The sequence below is a fragment of the Sturnira hondurensis genome, unplaced genomic scaffold (assembly GCF_014824575.4).
Source record: "Sturnira hondurensis isolate 20B ecotype Veracruz unplaced genomic scaffold, ASM1482457v3 Scaffold0016587, whole genome shotgun sequence".
Taxonomy (NCBI): Eukaryota; Metazoa; Chordata; class Mammalia; order Chiroptera; family Phyllostomidae; genus Sturnira; species Sturnira hondurensis.
In genome coordinates, this window is record NW_028089218.1 from 953,356 (window position 1) to 975,946 (window position 22,591).

Sequence of the window (22,591 nt, forward strand, 5' to 3'; positions counted from 1 at the left end):
CTTCATTTCAACTAGTTTAGCTTTCATATGTTCCTCTAATTTGTGACTAAAATCAACCAGTTCTGTGAGCATCCTGATCACCAGTGTCTTGAATTGTGCATCTGAGAGGTTTTCTATTTCCTGGTTGCTTAGAGTTATCGGCTCTGGGGCTTTGAGTTCTTCTTGAGCCATATTTTGGACTGTTCATGCCTGTTACGTATGAGGAGCAGAGCTCTAGGTGTTCACCAGGGCGGAGCAACCCAGGTCGCTGGGTTGTGACACTGTATGTGGGGGCGGGGCCAAAGGAAAGCAATGGTGGGCCCCCTCTGCTGCCTCCTGCCGCCACCACGGGCCGCACAGTCTGTCCCACTGCGCACGAATGTGCGACCTCGGTCAGCCCGCCACTGGGTTCGCCCGCTGGGGGCCTGTGCAGTCCATCTCACTGCTCACTCCTTTGCTGGTTTATCTGTGCGTGAATGTGTGACCACAGCCAGCCCACCACCCCGAGCCCTCACTGGGTGAGCCCGACTCGGGGCTGCCTGGATGCCTGGGGTCAGGGGCTCTTTCTTGCCTGTCCCCGCTCTGCTGCTGGGTCCGCCCTTCTTACCAGTCTGGTTGAATAGTTCGTTGTTGTTGGACTTCCATATAGTTCAATTTTCTGTTCTTTGGCTGCGTCTTTGATCTCCAAACCTTTGTTGTATTCAAACTTGGTTGTGGGAGAAGTCACAGTGTTTCCACCTATGCCTCCATCTTGGCGGGAGTCCATAAGTTGATAGTCTTATGTGAACTCTCCTGTATGTAACCAACTTCTTTTCTCTTGCTGCTTTTAAGATTCTCTCTTTATCTTTAACCTTTAGCATGTTAATTATAATGTATCTTGGAGTGGGCCTGTTTGCACCCATCGCCTTTGGGACTCTCTGTGCTTCCTGGACTTGCATGTCTATTTCTTTCACCAAATTAAGGAAGTTTTCTTTCATTATTTTTTCCAATAGATTTCCAGTTTCTAGCTCTTTCTTTTCTCCTTCTGGCACCCCTGTAATGAGAATGTTGGAATGCTTGAAGTTGTCCTAGAGGCTCCTTCCATTTATCCTCTTTTTAAAAAATTTTTTTTCTTCTTGTTGTTCTGATTTTTTTTTTTTTTTTGCTTCCTCATGTTTCAAATCATTGATGTGATTCTTGGCTTCATCCACTCTACTGTTGTTTCCATGTGAATTGTTCTTTATTACAATTAGTGTATCTTTGGTTCTGATGGAATCTTATTTATGCCATCGAGGTCCTCACTAAGTTCCTTGAGCATCCTTATAACCTCTGTTTTTATTTTTTATATTTTTAGAGAGGGAGGAAAGGAGGGAGACAGAGAGGGAGAGAAACATCAATGTGTGCCTGCCTCTTGCACACCCCAAACTGGGGACCTGACCCGCCACCCAGGCATGTGCCCTGACTGGGACCCGAACAGGCAATGCTTCGGTTCGCAGGCTGGCACTCAATCCACTGAGCCACACCAGCCAGGGCTAACCTTTGTTTTGATCTCTTCATTTGATAGATTGCCTATTTCTCTTTTGTCTAGTATTTTTGTAGAGTTTTGATCTGTTCTTCCATTTGGGTCATGTTTCTTTCTCTCCTTGTTTTGGCAGCCTTTCTGTGTTTGCTTCTATGTATTAGGTAAAGCTGCTATGACTTCCTGTCTTGGTAGTGTGGCCTAATGTAGTAGGTCTCCTGTAGGGTCCAGTGGCACAGGCACCTTTATCACCCAAGCTGCATATACGAGGCTTGCCCTTTGTGTGGCTGGGTACATCCTCCTTTGTAGATGAGGCTTGATTGGGTTGGCAGGTCAACGGGTGGGAGTTTTCCAGGCTAGTCAGCAGCAAGGGCTTGCTGTGACCACTGACTACCAACATCCACCCTTCATGGACATCAGCTGTGTAGGGGCAGGGTGGTGGTGCTCCAGCATGGTCTGTAGTTGCCCACTGAGTGTACAGGTTTTAGGGTTTCCTGTGTGGTGCTGGCCAAGGTCTACCCCCACCTCTGTTCTGCTTGGAGCCACCCTGCATGAGCTACAAAACAATCTACAGATAGTTGCTACTTTTGCCAGACTTGGCAATTCCCTAGTGAAGACAAGGTGTGAACCTAGGCTGGCTGCTGCTTGTGCTGAGCCTGGAGCCACTTAGCAAGAGGCGCTCACAAAGTCCAGCTGTTGCTTGTTTGAAGAATTTAAGAAGTTGTGAAGTGTTAGCTGAGACTAGCTATTCATATAGAAAAGCCACGGTTAACAGCTGGGTGGGTCTGTAAGTTGGTGGTGTGGAGTCTCAGGGGATCTCCAGGACTGAAAAACAGTGTTAGGCAGGTGATGGATTATCAGGTATGGCACCCACCTGCTGGCTCCGTGGCTCTGTGTGCGTGTGTGTATGTGGGGGTGGGGGCGGGGTTCAGAAAAGGAAGGAGGCCTCTGCCTGACTTACTGTCTGGGAGAAAGCTGTCCCCCACCTCTCATCTTGATGACAGATATCTCAGTTCCTCCCCATATGCCATTCAAACTGCTTTTCAAACTGCCTTCCTGGTGCTGAAGCTCTTTAGGAGTGAGTCTGAGTAAGTCTGTGTGTGGGCCCTTTAAGAGGAAATTCTTTGGACTCCAGCAGTTTCTTCCATTGACTAAATCCCTGCTTAGTTTGTATCCAGAAGCTAGGGGGACTTATTTTCTTGGCACTGGAACCTTGTGCTGGGGGGGTCTTGTGTGAGACTGGGAAACTTGCTCCCAATGTCTCTCCCAAATTTTTATTTGCCACACGTGGTTGAGGGACCAGCCTGTTCCATATCTTGTCTCCACCCCTCCTACCAGTCTGGATTGATGTGGTTTCCTATTTCCATAGTTGTTGTTTTTCCATTCAATTCAATTTTTGACGATTCCTAATGATGGTTGTTCTATATTTCAGTTGTAATTTTGATGTGGTTGTGCAAGGAGGAGAGCCATGTTTACCTACACCTCCATCTTGACCTGAAGTCCCTATATCCTTTTTGATTGATGATTACCTCTGAGTGATAGAATTCTGGCTGATAATTAATTTTGACTTTGGTGCTTATTTATATGTTCTCATTTTTCTACAATGTACATGTATTTTATATTAGAAAAAAATTATAAATCTAAAAATAAAACACACAAGTTCTACATTTCCTCCTTGGAATCTCTGTTCTTTTGTGGTACACTCATGTGATCCCTCCCTTCTTTGGGCTACCAACTGCCTCTTCTATGCCTCTCTTATCATAGGCTTTTTACTCTCTTCTAGTTACTAAATGGATGTCTGTCTTCTCTTCCTGTTTGAGTTTCTTTAGACAGGGATGCGCTTTATTAAACTTTGATATTTAGGGTCTGGCATAAAATCAGTGTATAATACTCATTTATGGAGTGAATTGTCTACAGGAGAGATAAGTACTTCAAATAACTAAAGGATCAGTATACCAATGAGTTGCAGAACCTAGATATGGAAGTTAACAGTGTTGCTGGGATTAGAGGGTTGTTAGAGAGAGTTAATAGGTCATATTCAGCTGGAGATTGGGGCAATTGTGCATCGTTGACACACACAAGAAAATTCATTTTTCAGGGAAAATAGAGACTCCTTTTCAGAAACACACACATTCTGAGGTGATGGGAGAGATCTCAGGGCCAAGCTCATAGTCAACAGCTATCAAGGGTGTGCCTGAAGCAGTTGAGTGAGCAATGCCTGGTGGGAAGCATGTCAAGGGGGAGATACAGAGGCAGGTGGGCTGGATGGATGTGCACCAGGTGTGAAGGTGCCCATCATGACAGAGACAGGAGGAGAAGCAGCAGTACAAGCAGGCTGCCCAGAGACATGTAGAGAAGGTCACAGGATTAGACACTAGGCACAGAACCCCAACTGGACAGAGAATGGGAGTTGGCCCTTAGAAGTCCCTGGTGACCTAGGTCCTTTAGCAACTTGAGGTCAGACTTAGTAAGAGTTTCTCCAGGGAAGGGACACAGCAAAGGCAGTCCTGAGAGGGGAGTTCATAGTGATACAGGCCTACCTAAAAAAGATAGAAACATTTCAAACAAACAACCTAACCCTATGCCTACAAGAACTCAAGGAACAACATCAAAGACAGCCCAGAGCAAATAGAAGAAAGGAAATAACCAGGATCAGAGCAGAATTAAATGACATAGAGACTAAAAGCATGATTCTAAGGATCAATGAATCCAGGAGCTGGTTCTCTGAAAAGATAAATGAAATCAACAAGCCTTTAAGCAGGCTCATCAAGAAAAGAAGAGAGAGGATACAAATAAACACAATCAGAAATGAAAGAGGAGAAATTACAACTGACACCATGGACATATACAGGACTGTAAGAAATTATTATGAAAAACTTACCCCATACACATGTATGACAAGAAATTTGAAAACCTAGGTGAAATGGACAAATTTCTAAAATTTGTCCATTTTAAACTCAATAAAGAAGAAGCAGAAAGCCCGAACAGACCAATAACAGCAGATGAAATTGAAGCAGTGATATAAAATCTTCCAACACACAAAAGCCCTGGAGCAGATGGTTTCACAGTAGAATTCTACAAAGCATTTAAGGAAAAGCTAACCACTATTCTTCACAGACTATTCCAAAAAATCCATGGAAGATTCTCAAACTCTTTTTATGAAGCCAGCATCATTCTAATCCAAAAACCAGATAAAAACACAACAAAGAAAGAAAACTTCAGGCCAATATCTCTGATGAACATAGATGCTAAAATCCTCAACAAAATACTGGCAAACCACATCCAACAATACATTGAAAAGATCATACACCATGACCAAGTGGGATTCATCTCAGGGATGCGCGGATGATTCAATATTTGCAAATCAGTAAATGTAATACATCACATAAACAAAAGCAAAGACAAAAATCACATGATCATATCAATAGATGTGGGAAAAGCATTTGATAAGGTACATTTATGATAAAAAATTATGATAGAAATTTATGATAAAAATACTCAGCAAAGTGGGAATAGAGGGAGCATTCTTCAACATAATCAAGGCCATATATGAGAGGCCTACAGCCAACATCATACTCAATGGGCAAAACTAAAAGCTTTTCCACTAAGATCAGGAACAAGACAAGGCTGTCTACTTTCACTACTTCTATTCAATCTAGTATTGGAAGTTTTAGCCTCAGTGATCAGGCAAGAAAAGGCAATAAAAGGCATCCAAATTGGAAAGGAGGAAACAAAACTGTCATTGTTTGCAGATGACATGATAGTGTACGTAGAAAATCCTAAAGACTCTACCCAAAAACTGCTCGACCTAAAGAATAAATTTGACAAAACAGTGAGATACACAGTCAATATCCAAAAATCAAAGGCATTTTTGTATACCAACAATGAATCAGTAGAAGAAGAAATCAAGAAAAAAATCCCATTTGATATAGCAAAAAGAAAAATGAAATACCTAGGAATAAATCTAACCAAGGAGGTAAAAGACCTGTACACAGAAAACTACACAACACTGAAGAAATAAATCAAGGAAGACACAAACAAATGGAAACATATACTGTGTTCATGGATTGGAAGAATTAACATAATCGAAATGTCCATACTACCCAAAGCAATTTACAGATTCAATGTAATATCTATTAAAATACCAATGGCATATTTCACAGACATAGAACAAACACTTCAAAAATTTATATGGAACCATAAATGACCCTGAATAGCAGCTGCAATTTTGAGAAAGAAGAGCAAAGTAGGAGGGATCACAATACCTGATACCAAACTGTATTACACGGCCACGGTAATCAAAACAACCTGGTACTGGCATAAACACAGGCACGTGGATCAGTGGAAGAGAACAGAGGGCCCAGAAATAAACCCAAGTCTTTATGGTCAATTAATATTCAACAAAGGGGGCAGCAACATAAAATGAAGTAAAAATAGCCTCTTCAACAAATGGTGTTGGCAGTTATTAACAACCACACCTAAAACAAAAGCAAACCAAGAGGACAGCTAGATCAGGAGTGGAAACATAGAAATGAAGAACACATGGAGGGTTAGCAACAGGGGAGTGGAAGGAGGAGAAGGAGGGAGAAGATACAGAAAATAAGTAGCATAGACGGTAGGTAAAAAATAGACAGGGGGGAGGGCAAGAATAGTAGGGGAAATACAGAACCTAAAGAACTTGAGACATGTGGTCATAAACTAAAGGGGGGGAATGGTGGGGGAGGGGGTGTGCAGGGTGGAGGGGAATGAAGGGGGGGAAGAGAACAACTGTAATGGTATAATCAATAAAATATCTTTAAAAAAAAAACAAATGGTGTTGGGAGAACTGGACAGCTACATGCAAAAAAAAAAAAAAAAAAAAGAAAGAAAATAAGAAAAAAGAAACTCCAGCACCAACTTACTCCATACACAAAAATAAATTCAAGGTGTATAAAAGATTTAAATATAAGCTGTGACACCATTAAAGTCCTGGAGGAGAACATTGGCAGGAAAATCTCAGATATTTCATGCAGCAACATTTTTACTGACATGTCCCCTAGAGTGAGGGACACAAAGGAAAGACTAAACAAATGGGATCTCATTAAAATTAAAAGCTTCTGCTCGGCTAAAGAAAACAGTATTAAAATGAAAAGAGATACAACTATATGGGAAAGCATATTTGCCAATGATACCTCAGACAAGGGTTTAATCTCCAAAATATATAAAGATCTTACATAACTCCACTCTAAGAAGACAAGCAACCCAATTTAAGAATTGGCAAAGGACTTGAACAGACACTTCTCCAAGGAGGACATACAGAGGATCCAGAGACAAATGAAAAGATGCTCAGTATCACTAACTATCAGAGAGATGCAAATTAAAATCACAATGAGATACCACTTTACACCGGTCAGAATAGCCATCATAAACAAAGTAACAAACAAAAAGTGTCAGTGAGGTTGTGGAGAAAAGGGAATCCTGGTGCACTGTTGGGATTTCAGACTGGTACAACCACAATGGAAAACAGTATAGAATTTTCTAAGAAAACTAAAAATGGATTTTCCTTTTGACTCAGCAATTCCACTACTAGGATTCTATCTTAAGAATCCTGAAACACCAATCCAAAAGAACCTATGCACCCCAATGTTCATAGCAGCACAATTTTCAATAGCAAGTGTTGGAAGCAACCTAGGTGCCCATCAGTAAATGAATGGATCCAAAAACTATGGTACATTTACACAATGGAATTTTATGCAGCAGAAAGAAAGAAGGAGCTCTCACCCTTTGCTACAGCATGGATGGAACTGGAAAGCATTATGCTAAGTGAAATAAGCCAGGTGCTGAAAGACAAATACCATATGATCTCACCTTTAACAGGAAGCTAAACAACAAAACAAACAAGCAAGCAAAATATAACCAAAGACACTGAAATAGAGAACAGGGGGGCAGTGACCAGAGGGTAGAGGGGAGGGAATTTCATGGGGAATGTGGAAGGGTTTACAGGAACAAGTATAAAGGACACGTAAACAAAAACCAGGAGGGGGTGGAAATGGTAGAGAGGTGGGGAGGGCTGGGGGCATGGACTGGGATGGGAGTAAAGACAGAAAAGTATACTTGAACAACAATTTTTAAAAAAAGTTCCTCCAGGGCCCAGGACAGTGGGAACAACAGAATAGTTGGAGGGAGGGGAGGGGGAGCACTCACAGAATGACACCTGACGGCCTTTGTGTTCGTCTGTGAGATCCACCCTCATTCAGTTGAAGCCTCTTCACCAGCCGGCTGAATTTAATGCAGAAAGAGAACACCAGGAGCTCCATGTCAGTCTGGACACATATCCTCGTTCCACAGAAATCAGATATTGCTGTCAGAAAACTTTCATCCTGAAACTCATAAAAAGAGTGGAGCGAGTGCCAACAATATGGCTCTAGGTTCTGCTGTGTGAGGTCGATCTCCTTCTTGGCCAATTGTAGCAGTTTATGATGCCTCTCCAGAGACAGCTGGCATTTGAAGATACTCCTCATTTCTCTCATCCCCTGCTCACTCAAAAGGCCAAATAGAAAACATGTAGTTGGTTCCCCAAACACCCCAACCATCCCATATTCTCCTATCAACTCTTTCATACTTCTGATGCTAATTAACTTCTTATCTTCCAAAGCACAGTACATTGCTGCAAAGAACTCCTGAAAACACAGGTGAATGAAACTGTAGCTCATAGAGGCAGGGTGTTCTTGAAGAACACCCCTCTTTAAGAGAGTAAAGATGATGTCCTCATCTAATCCATGTTCTCTGAGGTCCTCAGGGCTGAACAGCGTCTTTCCTTGCCTGGTGCCCTTAGCAGCCAGAGAGTAGAATCCATTCAGCTTAATCCCAAGGGACTGAGCTTGGAGAATGTGGGAAAAGTAGTGCAGACAGAGGGTGGTGGTGGTCTGGCAGGTCAGTGAGAGCTCTTGCCCCTGATCCATCTGCTGCTTCAGGCAAGTGCAGACCAGCCAGGACACCAAGGGCATGACACACATGGTCAAGAGTGCTGGGTTGGATTCAACTGAGCTGAAGGCTCTAAATGCTTGGCTTTCATCTGTGAAGTATGTGTAGAAATAGTCCCTCCTGGCCGACTCAGAGAATCCCAGGACCTCCACCCAGCGTGGCTGCTTTAAAGAAGGAATGAGCTTCCCCAGAGCTGTGATCCGAGCTGTGATGAGCAGGGAAGCCTTGGGAAGTAAGGTTTTCTTCAGCAAACTGCCCAGCAGTGTGTGCACCTGCTGCTGCTGGCTCCAGTGCCGACAGAACTCAGAACTGTGCTGCTTCAAGGCCCATTTTGGTTCATCCAAGTTATCAAGAATGAAGAGCAACTTCTTGTGCTGAGACAGGATCTGTCCAATGGGAGCTGCAGGGCCAGCCCAGTCTTTGGAGATGAGCTCAGCAAGACTCATTGTCTTGGACTGGGCCAGCTCTCTGCAGTTGAAGTAGAAGACATGCTGGAAGTGGTCCCTGTACAGCCTGCCTTCCTCCCAGGCTCTCCTCACCTGCCTGGCCAGGGTTGACTTCCCGATTCCAGCAACCCCATGCAGTATGACTGTGGGAGGCTCTTCCTGGGTACCTGGGCCTGGGCCAAATAAATCTCTGACCTCAATCAAATGTTTCTGATCATCCATAACCTTATGTTTCCTTTCCCAGAGTAGAAAATCATATCCTCTGGGTTTCGATCTGTGTAAAAGTAGCAGCTGTGTGAATTTTTGTTGGAAATCCTCATTTTTCCATGACTGTGTGTGACAGGGCATCTCTCTACTTTCCTTATAGTATTTTTCTGTAATTCCTAAGTGAGAGAGGGAAGATGGAACATAAAGGTATGGAATGCATTTGTTCATTTGTTTCAACATTTATTCATTCAACAACTATTTTCTGCACCCACATGCCATACCCAGTGCTAACTGCTGGTAATGTTACATTCTTACCAGGTCAGTGGGGGAAACACAGGGTTTTTGGAGGAGATCCTAGCCCAGGTCTTGACTTGACCAAGTCACTGTTGCTTTATGACATTTCTTCATTGTGCAAAGATTAATCAAGGTCTTACAGTGCTGACCCTGATGTAGAAGCTGGGGATAAAGAGTGAATGAAACAGACCCAATTCTCCACTCTCATGAATTCCATGACCTGAACTGTTAATCTATGGAGTATCAGCTTTTTCCTCCTTAAGTTGTGATTGGTCATGGTTGAGTGAAGGCATTAATGGATGGTGCAGCAGATACTATTGGTCCTGATAGTACTCCTCTGCACCTTCTATTGAAGCACATGCCATGGATATTCTTCTACAAGCACTGGTGGTTTCCTGTCTGAGGTGCCTGTATCAGGCATGAGTGTGGTAGGCAAGAACCCCAGGGGAGTTAATGCTCCAGGAGGGGCACTCAACCAGTGAGAGAGGGCGGTCCCTTATCTCTTAGGAGACAGCACTCTGAGGTGTGCTCTACACTGTCTCCTGAGGACCCGCAGAGCATCAAACCTCAGTTAGTCACAGGGGTATGTGCTCTATAATGCAGGTTTCCTTGGTCCCCCCACCCTCTTCCTCATTCCACTTGTTTCTCTTAATGGTGCCTCCAGGGAATCAGTTCCTGAGTGAGCCACTTGCAGCTTTATAACTTCAGAGGTGTAATCAGCTAAAAAAATTTCCTTTTGAGTACTTTTGTTTTGCCAGACATCTCTCCTAACTGAGCACCAAAAAAGGCCTCCATGAGAGATGACGGAAGTTGTTGTTATACCCAGGTGGGACTGAATTTCCCAACAGGACCTGAAATTTGACATCAGGAACTGGCACATGTGTCTGCTGAATGACTCCAGGACATGATAGTGGGTGGAGAATGTGCCCAGCAGGATAGGCTGCATGCTGTCCAATTACATTGAGAAGCACATCAGCACGAAGAAGGGCTCTCTCATGAAGAATCCAAAGGAAATACAAGACCCTCAGCAAGACCAAGAGGAAGACCAGGGTTGGGAGACGTCCCGAGATCCAGCACAAATGCTGAGTACCGTGCCAATAAGAGCATGCCAACTGCACCTCTGATCTCAACATCCTGGACTTTTCAAGTCTGCCTATATGACTCTGAAGGTAGACAAACTGTCCCTGGTGATGGAGTCACATGTCACTGTCATGGGGAAGTGCATCATTGGCTGCTGGCATGGTGGCTACAATAAGCAGTTGAGCTGGTCTCCCTTTAACTACATCCCAGAGGAGGTAGAAGAGTTGGTCTCTGAATTCCCCAGCTTCCTAGCCTGCTGCAAGGCTTGCCTGAATAATGGCCAGGACACCTATGTCCTGCATGTGGTCCAGAAACTACACACTTTCAGCTCGTCACTGAAAATCTCACATTCCAGAAGGGAGAGACCTTGGAATTAATCGAGAAACCCAAAAATGACCAGGAGTGATGGAAATGCAGACACTGTGGGCAGGTCAACCATGTCTACCAATACTGGTGGTGGTTGTCACTGATGGGTCACCCTGTCCCTGTTCTTTGTCCCATAGATCAGCTACCTGAGGAAGGGGCAGGAGGCACTTCACAGTCAGAGATTGGTACTATGGGCATGATGTACCGCCAGGCTGGGTGCACGCTTTGTGATTCTTCTCCCCCAAGGTGTATAAGCAGGTCAATCAAACCATTTGGGCTGATGGGACCCCGGGAAAAATGGTTAACCTCCAGCCATAAAAATTAACATAAAAAATGGGGCACAGATCCCATGAAAGAAATAATATTCCCTTAAGAAGGAAACATTAGAGGGGATTCAGCCAATATTACAAAATTTTTAATATTAGGTCATGCCAATTCCTTAACTGCTCTCATTTTGCTAAAGAGCCACACTATGAATGAGTATTGATTTGTACATGATGTTAGCACCATAAATGACATTGTTCAGGACATTCATCCTATGGTTATCAACCCTTATACCCTATTAACCATGGTGACTGGGGATAGCCAATGGTTTTCAGTCCTTGACTTGAAAGATGTTTTTTTCTGCATCCCAATGATGAACAGGCTCAGCTACTATTTGCCTTGGAATGGCAAAACCCAGAAACTAAAGCCATGTACGACACTGTTGGACCATGTTACCACAAGGATTTAAGAACTCTGTGAGTATATTTTGGGAAGAATTAGTAAAGGACATACAGAATATTTGATTGAAATGAGGAGTTCTTTTATAATGCATAGATGACTTACTGATAGCAATACCTATGAAGACCATTTGCTTAATACCATCATAGTCCTGAATCATTTGGCAAAAAGAAAATATAAACTATCCCATCACAAGACCCAGGTTTACAAACAAGAGGTGACATATCTGGGTTTCAACTGAAACAGGGTATTAAGGGCTTGATGGTGGATAGAAAACAAGCAATTGCTCCAATAAAAATCCCAGAGAACTGGAGGCAGCTTCATGGGTTATTAAGGATTATAGCATTCTGATGAATTTCTATTCCAGACTTTGGATTATAGCAAAACGATGGTGTAATTCCTTAAAATGACTGAACTCTGAAACTTTTGAATGATCAAGAAATTGTCAGATGGCATTTGATACCTTGAAGAAAAGTTAGTTTCAATTTCTCCAGTAGGATTACCCAGTTAAAAAACCATTCAAATGATACATCCATGAAAGGCAGAGGACTGGACTGAGGTCACTCTGGGAAACATCCCCCAACCCACAGCCTATCTCTCAAAGAAATTAGATCACATGACAAAGCGATGCATTTAGGCAGTGGCAGCTACCTGTGACATCTTACAGGAAGTTGAGAAGTTCACTTTGGGGCAGCCTACTATGGTATACGTATCACACCAGGTCCTAACTCTATTGGAACAGAAAGGAGGGTATTGGCTGATGGCAGGGCACATGGGAATATACTAGATCATTCTGTTAGACAACTCAAATGTTATCTTACACAGTACCACAACCTTGAACCTGGTTACCCTGCTCCTGGCTCAGAGGGAGACTCAGCCCTCCAGCATGACAGCTTAGAAACCACTAACAAGTTTATTTCAGCAGGTCAGAACTATTGGGTTAGCCACTGCCAACACCAGAGTGGGAGCTACCCACAGACAGGAGCAGACTCACAGAAGATGGCGGATCAGGAGCTAGGTGTGCAGTAGTCTCCACAAACAAGGTAATAGAAGATGAGGTGCTTGCTCTGGGAAACTCAACACAAAAGGCTGAACTGGTAGCTCTCACCAGAGCCTTAGTAATGTCTCAGGGAAAGAAGGTTAACACCTACACCATCATTCACTTCAGAGATATCCCAGAAGATTAAGGAGCCACTAAAAATTCAATGGAAACTACATGCATCTTGGAGACCTCTTCTACTCGGAAGAATGAGAAGACAAACCACACAATAAAGAAGATCCTGGTGAAAACACATCAGAAAATGCATGTGAAATGGAGCCAAACACTCCCTATAGCCTTGCTCCAAATTAGGGTAGCATCAGGAAGTGGGCTTAAATTAAGCCCTTTAGTAATAGTTTATGGGAGACCTTTTCACAACCATGTTTTAGGGATACCCACTTTAGATATGGAACAGGAGTAAAAATTAAGTAATATGTGCAACATTTAGGGAAAATGCTGACCTTTTTGTACAAGTTTGCTTATTGTAGGTCCATCTGTCAGTCTGATGAGTCCTCACACCATTCTGGCCTAGAGGCTGAGTCTTACTAAAGAGCTGGAAGACTCAAAGGCCTAAGCAGGAGATAGCTGAGCAATGGACTGATTCCTATGACCTGCTGACAACATTCTTTTCCTTAAAGCTCATGGGGAATCAAGCCTTGGAGTCACCACACACAGATAAAGGAGCATCAACTGACCTTTTGAGGACTTAGACCCTGCTGCTGTGGCTGATGCTGAAAGGGAAAACTGGACCTGAATTCGTAGGAGATTTAAAATTTGTCTTTTGGAAAAGGAGAGTAGCCCCCATCTCAATGTGACAATGTTCCTTTTACATTATTTCCTCGTGTATTATTTTACACAACAAGAATTAGGATGTGTTTGCAAACCTAAAGATTTTTAGCTGCCTGATAGAGAATCTGAGTATGGTCCTTTCCATCATTAAAAGAAAAAGTATTTACCTGACTTAGGTTAAAATGGTTATTTCTAAATGAGTATGGAAGGTGTATTGAAAGTTGTAAAGGTATATAAAATGTTGTGAAAGTTTTTACTTGAAAAGAAAGAAATTTCAGGTCTTGGTTACAGCTATTCTTTTTTTTTTTTTAAGATTTTATTTATTTATTTATCTTTAGAGGGGAAGGAGAGAGGGAGAGAAACATCAATGTATGGTTGCCTTTTGTGCGTCCCCTGCTGGGAGTTGGCCTGCAGGGAACTGGACTACAACCCAGACATGTGCCCTGACTGGGAATCGAACCGCGATCCTCTGGTTCGCAGGCCCGCGCTCAATCCACTGAGCTACACCAGCCAGGGTTGGTTACAGCTATTCTATGCTTGCTTTCTTGTCTATTTAGGACTTGGTTTGAACTTTGCTATTTTGTGTTCTCCTGGAACCCTCTGTCTCTGCCATTTGGGGCTTTGGGCCATGGTGCTGGTTGGTACACTGGCAGGGTGAGAGAATGTCTTTTATGTGGACTGGTTGGTATAACAGTTGGTGAGAGAAAGCTCTGCCACTGAGGCCTTTGTGCCAGTTGGACCTAGTAAAGGTTGTTTGGTGCCCATTGGCATACTGGTTGGTGTGATATAAGGTTCCCAGTCTCTCCTTTAGCTGCTTTGAAAGGAAACTGAGGTATCTAAGAGTTAAAACTTCACATTAAGTTTGAAAGACAGTACTAGAAGGTTTTAGTACTAGAAGGCATTAGGCATGGAGATGCAAGTTTGATGGATATTGGAAGGACAAAAATTTTCCTTTTTGCTTTGTATTTTTCTCCCTACCCGATCCCTCCAGATTTTGGCATTCTTCATGAATGAGTGACAGTGTAAAATTTCTTTGTATGAAATCAGTAATGTCAGTTTCCAATGATGGTTTTAATAACTAAGACTTGGACTGGAATGTTAAGCCTGAAGAAGACATGCCTGGACTTTGGTTGTTACCAGAAAGCCTTGGGGAAATGAGACTGGCTTTTGGAGCAAATGAAGGCCCATTGGAGAAATGGTTTGGTAACTTGTTTGGTCATGTGATTAATAATAGTCTTTTCAGGTAATGAACAAAGGTGGCTCTCCTGAAATATGGCAAAGAAGGAATCCTAAGACACATTTGGAACCTCAAGGACTTGAAGAATATAGGAATTGCAAGCAAAGCCACATGGCAGGTGTGTGGCTGGGCTTCTGTGCCCTGCAGGATTTACTAAAGCTCAATCTAAGGGTTCCTTGTGTAAGTTACAGCAAAGCAGATTCAAAGAGTCTATGTGCTGAATTGCTGTTCTTGTTGCATTTATGCAAATTAGAAAAAATTAAATACTGGCAGTCTAGTGACAGTGAGGGTGGTCTTAAGGAAAAATATCATACTCCAAAGAGATTCATAATGCTCAGTTGTGGGTATTAGACTCTAGTGCAGCTAACTGTCCTCAAAGTATTATTTTCACTTGGAAGCTGACCTGGTTTCTGCGTACGGATGTTCTTTCAACACCTGATGAGGTTGCCAGTTGTTCAACTCACAGTCAAGAAGAATCTGTCAAATGGTCACGGTTTAACATCACTCCTGCAAGGGCATTATGACTGGTCATCTTCTCAAAAGACATTCTTGCAATAGCAGAGACTGGTTTATGATTTGTTGTATAAATTAAACTTTGTGTTCTTCCTTTTATTTTCATGGAGTATATGCCTTTGACCTCATTACCTTGAAGCTCGTTTACAAAGTATAGACCCCACTGAAGAAGCCCATCTGTATCACTACCTCCTGAAATAAGACTCAATTTACTGACTGGACTTTATGTTTGAGTTGGTGAAGTATGACTTGTCTATTAGTTTTGCTTAAAATGGCTTTCCTTTTCTTCCCTAATGGTTCAGAGAGAAAAGGCCCACAAATCTTCAGAAGAGGAAATCTTAGAATATTCTCCTCAGCCTGATTTACATATAGTAGACAAAAGAGCTTCAAACAGGTGTAAATACCTTGCATATCTTCCTCCAACAAAGCCACTCCTTTCTTAATCTGGCACACTGTAATATTCATCCCTACATTTCTTATGGTTCTGAGTATGCCTTTAATGTGACCAGCAATGCTGTCTTTGGACATCATGAATGCTGCTTCACTGGGACAACCAACTGACCTGGACTTTACAAGATCCTCCTCTTTTGTGTGAAGTCTTCCCTTCCTTCATGACCACACTTTTTTGTTCTAGTTCTCTGGACCCAAAGATAGGTAGGACTACAAACGTGGGCAGCAGGAAGTAGCTCCAGAAGAATGAGACATGTGCACATTTGCCTTTGTAAGATGACAAAGGTCAGAAGTGTTAAAGTGGGAAATTTATAGAGAGGTATCTGATCAGATCACTGGGAAGGAGGATGGAGGGACCATGGGGGAGTTGCTCGAGGCAAGAGTAAACAAGCTAGCTGGGTGCATGACAGATCTCCCTACACTCAGGCAGAGATACTGCAGGCCGGTAAACATGATTGACGGAAGAAAGAACCTTCTTATTCCCTTCCAGAGACACTACAAGTTGAGGCGCTGACCTGTGAATCAAGGATGAGACTGGCTGGGAAGGTGGATACTTCCAGAATGAGTGGAAGTATAGGCCAAAAGATATAAAAGACGGAAGGGCATAAGAGGGAAGGGCCTTCTTTCTCTTCCTTGAGGTTCCACATGGATGATCACGCAGTGGCTGCCTGTGTTTTCCAAAGGATAATATTTTAAATAAGAGAAGGACTCTAAGAGTACCCCAGGATCGCTCTGGCCTGGCAGAGGGTGGCAGAGTAATTTTTCTTTGGGTGTTCTAAGGGGACAGGCTCGGGCTCTGAGACAGAAGTCTGCCATTCTTCCAAAATTATGTAGCTTTCGAACAAAAGATTCCTTTCTTTTTCACCAACTCACTGGTTCTGAAATTTGCCTATGGGCAGCAACAGCAGGGCCCCGTTTGCTGTTCAGTAACTCCTTGGCTTGTTTATATTTCATAATTATGTATTTAATTCTCAATGTAATTGTATCTGTATTCTTTTTGACTCTAATAGAGATGATTAAGAAAAATATGTGATCTTTGGGCAAGGATAACTACCAACACTATATTCACACATGCACACACATTTTATATTTATGTATATACTGTTCAGATAAATTTTTCAGGGTTTAAAAAAGAATATGTAATTGCTAGTAAAAGACCAACTTTATGAAAAAATTGCCTTTTTTTACATTTGAACTTGTTTACAGTTCAAATATACAGTCTTGAGATGGTACATTCCTACAGTTGAAGAAGTGGTCTTGACCTCCTGCACTTGCAAACTCTGTTGTATGGATTGGAATAATAACTATTATGACAAGGCTGTGTGGGCATTTATCTTTGGGAAAGTACTGACTCAATGATGGGAGAGCAATGACATCAGCACTTACCAACTACTCAGTGCCCAAAGGAAGGAGTCCAACAAATTTATTACTTGTGTGGTTTCATTTTCTACCACAACATTTTAATTATATTGAAATAATAAATTTACAGAGTGAAACTCCAAGAGGAAGAAAAGGACAAAGTCTTAAAAATAACGCTATTTGTCCAGCCAAGATGTAAAGGGCCAAGGAAGCCCTTGCTTCCTTGCACAACCAAAAGGAGGATAACAACCAATCTAAAGTCAGTAAACAACCAGAAGTGCCAGAAAATCAAACTGCACGGAGCTCCCACAATCAAGGAATTAAAGAAAGAGTCAACCAGACCAACCATGCTGGTGTGCTGAGACAGAGAAATAGGGCCCAAATAAAAGAATAGAGCAAAACTCCAGAAAGAGAGCTATGCAATAAGGAGACAGCCAACCTATTTGTGGGAGAATTTAAAACCCTGGTAATCAAAATGCTCACAGAACTGATTGAACTTAGTCACAAAATGAAAGAACAAATTAAATATACCAAAGTGAAATAAAGCAAAATATTCAGGGAAACAACAGTGACAGAAAGGAAACCAGGATTCAGAGCAACAATTTGGAACAGAAGGAAGAAAGAATCATTTAACCAGAACAGAATGAAGAAACAAGAATCCAAAAAAATGAAGAGAGGCTTAGGAACCTCTGAGACAATTTTAAACATTCCAACATCCAACTTAGAGGGGTGCCAGAAGGAGAAGAACAAGAGGAAGAAATGGAAAACTTACTTGAAAAAATAATGACGCAAAACTTCCCCAATCTGGCAAAGGAAATAGACTTCCAGGAAATCTAGGAAGCCCAGAGAGTTCCAAAGAAGTTGGACCCCAAGAAGAACACACCAAGCCACATTATGATTACATCAGCCAAGATTAAACATAAAGAGAGAATCTTAAAAGCAGCAAGAGGAAAGGAGAGAGTCATCTACAAAAGAGTTCCTATAAGGTTGTCAGCTGATTTCTCAAAAGAAACATTGAAGGCAAGAAGGGGCTGGAAAGAAATATTCCAAGTCATGAAAGGCAAGGACCTACATCCAAGATGACTCTATCTACCAAAGCTGTCATTTAGAATGGAAGGGCAAATAAAGTGCTTCCCAGATAAAGCCAAGTTAAAAAAGTTCATCCTCACCAAGCCCTTTGATATGAAATGTTAAAGGGACTTATTAAAAAAATTAAAGGAGAACAAGAACTTTGAACAGTAAAATGACACAAACTCACAACTATCAACAAAAGCACCTAAAAAAAAAAACAATGAAAACAAAGTCTAAGCAAACAACAAGAACAGAAACAGAATCAGAGAAATGGACATCACATGGAGGGTTTTCTGTTGGGAGTGGGAGGGGAGAAATAGGGGGGGAAAGATACAGGAAAGAAGAAGCATAATTGGTAGGCATAAAATAGATGGGGAGAGGTCAAAAATGGTATAGGAAACAGAGAATTCAAATAACTTATAAGTACAACCCATGGACATGAACTAAGGGGGAAAATTCTAAAGGGGAAAATTGGGAAAACTGAAAAAGCATAATCAATAAAATATACTTTAAAAATAACTCTGTTTAAAATAATTTTATGATGGATATACAATATAAAAGATGTAAATATGACATCAAAATGATAAAGTATGGGGGGATTAAAAGCACAGAATTTTTGTATATGATTGAAATTAAGTTTCTGTTAGGTTAACACAGACTGTAGTAAGTATATTGAATGTCAGTCTCATTGTGGGCACAAAGCAAAACCCTGCAGCAGATACACAAGAGACAAAGAGAAAGGAATCATAACTATCACTATAGAAAATCATCAAACCATACAGGAAAACAGCAAGACAGGAAGGAAGAAAAATGGGAAGTATAAAATAGCTACAAAAATATTGACAAGTCCTTCCATATCAATTATTACTTTAAATGCAAAAGGATAAATTCTCCAATCACAAGACATAGAGTGGATGAATGGATAAAAACCGAAAACAAACCAATGATAAACTGCAAGATCTGACTACATGCTACCTACAAGAGACTCCCTTCAGCTTTAAGGACACACATAGGCTAAAGAAAAGAGATGTAAATATATTCAATACAATCAGAAACTGAAAGAGAGCAGGATTAGCTGTAATTATACCAGACAAAGGAGCCTGAGCCCCCGACCATCAGCTCCAAGGCTTGGGAGCAGGAGCAGTGAGAGTGGGCCCAGGAGGAAGGGGAAAAGAGAAGGGGACATGGAAACTGGGGTGGGGCCCTTCCCAAAGCAGCAGCAGCCTCCAGGGAGAAATCGCTGGTTCTAGGTCCCAGCCCTGGCCCTGTTTCTAAGTGCTGTGTGAGTGTGGATTTGGATGCTGGGATGAAAAGAGAAAGAGGCCAGGATGTGGCTGAGATTTCAGCCTGGTGACTCAGTGTGGTGAAGGCCCGAATGACAGAAGTCAGGAGAGGGGGAATGGGCTTGGAGAACCCCCTTCTCTTGGGGTTCACCTGGAGAACAGAGGCCTCCTTGGAACTTTCTACCACCCTGACCCCACAGAACTTCAGAGTCACTGAGACCAGCACCTGAGCTGTATCTGGACCAGGACCCTGTTACACATGGCACCTGGCTGGGTCAGTTTCACTGCCTGGCCTGCATGGGTCTCATTCTACCATCTGTCAAATCAGAGGGTCTGTGATCTCAACACTGCAATGTTCCTGAAAGATCATTTGTAGGCCTACTGGCCCCACGGCCCCATCCTGGCTCCTCTGTCTTTATGCAGCTTCCTGGCCCAGGTCCTCCTGCAGCTACAGCCTCACCTGAGTGCACACCCACTGGCTGCCATGCAGTCCCACCTGGGCCTCTCATGCCAACCAGCAAACCTCACTTTCCAACTCTGACCATCTGTCAGGCAAGAGTTTGAAGTTCTTTCTCAGTCCTGGAGGGGCCCCAGAACTCAGGATCATAGCGTTCTATCTCCATGGTGGAGGGGAACCCTGTAGGAAAGGTCTTTTTGGAACTGGGGTGGGTAGTGGGACAGGGGACATGGGGCAGTAGGAAGTGGGTAAGGAGGATGCTGCTGGAAAGCAGGGTGGGCAGGAGGCAGGGCACTGACGCTGGGGTCCTCCAACCAGGAAGAATCAGGAAGCAGAGACCCTGATTACTGAGAGAGGTCAGGAGGGACCAGTGCACCCACTGCAGCCTGCCCCAGCCTCTCATGCTGAAGGACGCCCTGGCAGTGCTGGGCACAGGTCCTGACCTGGCTCCAGGAAGTTTGCATCTGTGTCCTGGTTCTGCCTCTCCCCCCCATGTAACTCATGGCTCCTCTCTGTGCCTCAGCTCCCCGCACAGGAGGCTAAATCCTTTGCCACCCAAGGCTGCTAACAGTGGTGACATATTCAGTGGCAGCATCAGTAGCAGCAGAACAAGTTATGGGACACTGGATTCTGTCTTTGACCCTCTCACAGCCCAGGAGGCAGGCTCTTACTCACTACATTTACAAATGGGGAGACAGGTGTCGAGAGTAGTGAGGCCACTTGTCCCCCGTGGTGGTTCTGGGAAAGGAACTTGTTTCTCATCAACTTTCTTCTGTGCTTGTAGCTCAAGGCCAGGCAAGTCCCCTCTTGGGAGATGGGTGTGAAAACCACATCCTTCCTGCAGGTGACTTCTGAAGCACCTGGTCCCTCTAACTCCCTCTGGCCCTCTGAGCTCTCCCTCCCAGGTTCTGTGGTGACTGCATGGGTTTCTGAGGATGCCCTTGGCATAAGTGAGGTCCAGCAAGGCCCTCCTTCCACAGAAAACCTCTTAGCTCCAGTCTAGCCTGAGCCTGGATCTCCTTCTCTGACAAGGAAGTCCTCAGTCACTGTTCAGAGGAAGGTCTGGCAGGGGGTCCATGTTGGGGGCAGGAGATGGACAGTACAGAGAGGGTGCTTTGTCTACCCACCTGACTCCAAGGCTGCCTCTTTCTGGGCTCGGGCACACAGCTCGCTCAGGCCCATCAGCTTCCAGGTCTGCAGGGCCAGGTCCCAGGCCTGCTGCTCCCCGTATTGAGCCACGAGACGTGAGGCCACCTCCATGCTATCCACCATCTCTGGGTGAGTTGTGGTCACATCAGGATACTGCTTGCGGAGATCCTGGTCAGGCAGCAACTGCTGGAACTCCTTCAGCTGCTCCTTCATCAGTAACTCCAAGTTTTGGGCCAGCTGCTGCTGAACACTATTGGCCATCTCTGTTCCTTTGAGCTTGTCTGAGGCATCGGCTCTGTCTGCTCCACTGGACTTCTTAGGCCAGGCTGGGAGGGCCTTGGGGATGTTCACTGTGGAGGGGGTGCAGTGAGAGGCATCAGACATGCAGGGAACAGGGCTCATCCTTGGGCCCAACTATTTCCCAGTGCAAGGCTCCACATGGGTCATTATTACCTGGCAAACTGCTGTTCAGCATTCTGAACCCACTTTGTAAGCCCCAGGGCAACTGCCAAAGGATGGTTTGGGGGGAAGGGAGGTGAAGGGAAGAGGCAAGGAAAGGCACTGGAAGGAGGAGAACAGTGGAGCTGGGGGACACTGGGAGGGGTCAGGTTACTGAGCTGCTGGGTCAGGGCTGGGGGCTGTCAGGAGAGTGCAGGGGAGGATGGGGGATGGGGTGTTTGGGACACTCACTGTCCTGTGCTCCTCAGTCTTTCCTATCCTGGTCCTGGAGTCCTGGGAACAGCCTTGTGCTGTGGTGCCTACCAGAGGTGGGGTCGGGGGAAGGACAAGCAAAGGGTGGGCTTTCAGATCACAAGATTTGGCTCCAAGCTGCACACTCAGGTCTCTTTAGATTTCTCCTCTGCCTGGGACAGCAAGCAGGAAGAACACTCTCAGGACTAAACAAAGGCCTTTCAGAGGAAACCACACAGAGGTGTGGCCAGGCAAGGGGAGGGGCCAGCAGAGACCCAGGCAAAACAGAAACTTAGAGCCAGACTCCCAGACAGGCCACACTGCAGTCAGGCGGGGGGCAGAAGTTCAGTTGGGCTGCTGTGCTGGGTGCAGGCCCAGTAACATGGAGGGACCCGCATCTCCACTTGTGCACCCTGGCTGTCCATCACCCAGAGCCTGCCCACAGAGCCAGAGCTGGGGCTCTTCAGGAAGCTGGGTGTGGCCAGGTGCAGCTCTCAGGATGGGTGGTCCCCTAAATCTCACAGGGCAGCCACTTATTGGGGCACCACAGTGGGACAGGGAGCAGCTTTCCCAGCCTCTCATAGTTTTCTGGGCTCCTGAGGCCCAGTGCATTCCTGCCTTGCTGCAGGGACCACTGAGGTTGTGTTCTGTCCAGGAGCTGTCTGCCTTGGGGCTGCTCAGCACCCAATGTAGCCAACATCAACCCAAAAGGGGAACAGCCTCTGCCTCATTGCAAAACCAGGTCTCTGGGGAGCTTTCTGCTTGGTTTGTAGAATCGGCAGAGCTGTGCACTCCAGATGGAGGAGGGACATCATCTAACTCATTCCCTGTGTGTAGCAGTTTCTGGGGATGCCTTGAACTGACCTGGGCTGGAGAAGCCCAGGCTGAAGGAGCATCAGTTCATTGCTCACTGGGCACAGACCCCCCGGGTGCCTGATTCATTTCTCTGAGCCTCAGTTTGCTCACTTATTTTTTTTTTTTAAAGATTTTATTTATTT

General features: G+C 44.1%; 1 protein-coding gene across 2 annotated transcripts in view; it reads right to left on the reverse strand.

The window, feature by feature from the left end:
- LOC119001085 (NACHT, LRR and PYD domains-containing protein 1-like) overlaps positions 1-21,785 on the reverse strand; it is a 34,687-nt gene extending 12,902 nt beyond the window's left edge. For both annotated transcript variants that reach the window (XR_005069479.1, XM_037066279.1), the window contains exons 1-3: positions 21,594-21,785; positions 20,882-21,253; positions 7,661-9,269 (exon numbers count right to left, since the gene is read on the reverse strand). Coding sequence is in view for 1 of the 2 variants with exons in the window: in XM_037066279.1 (XP_036922174.1) it covers positions 7,661-9,269; positions 20,882-21,253; position 21,594 (1,982 nt within the window). In the remaining variant the exon portion in view is untranslated. The remainder of the gene's footprint in view (positions 1-7,660; positions 9,270-20,881; positions 21,254-21,593) is intronic.
- Between the last annotated feature and the right edge of the window lie 806 nt (positions 21,786-22,591).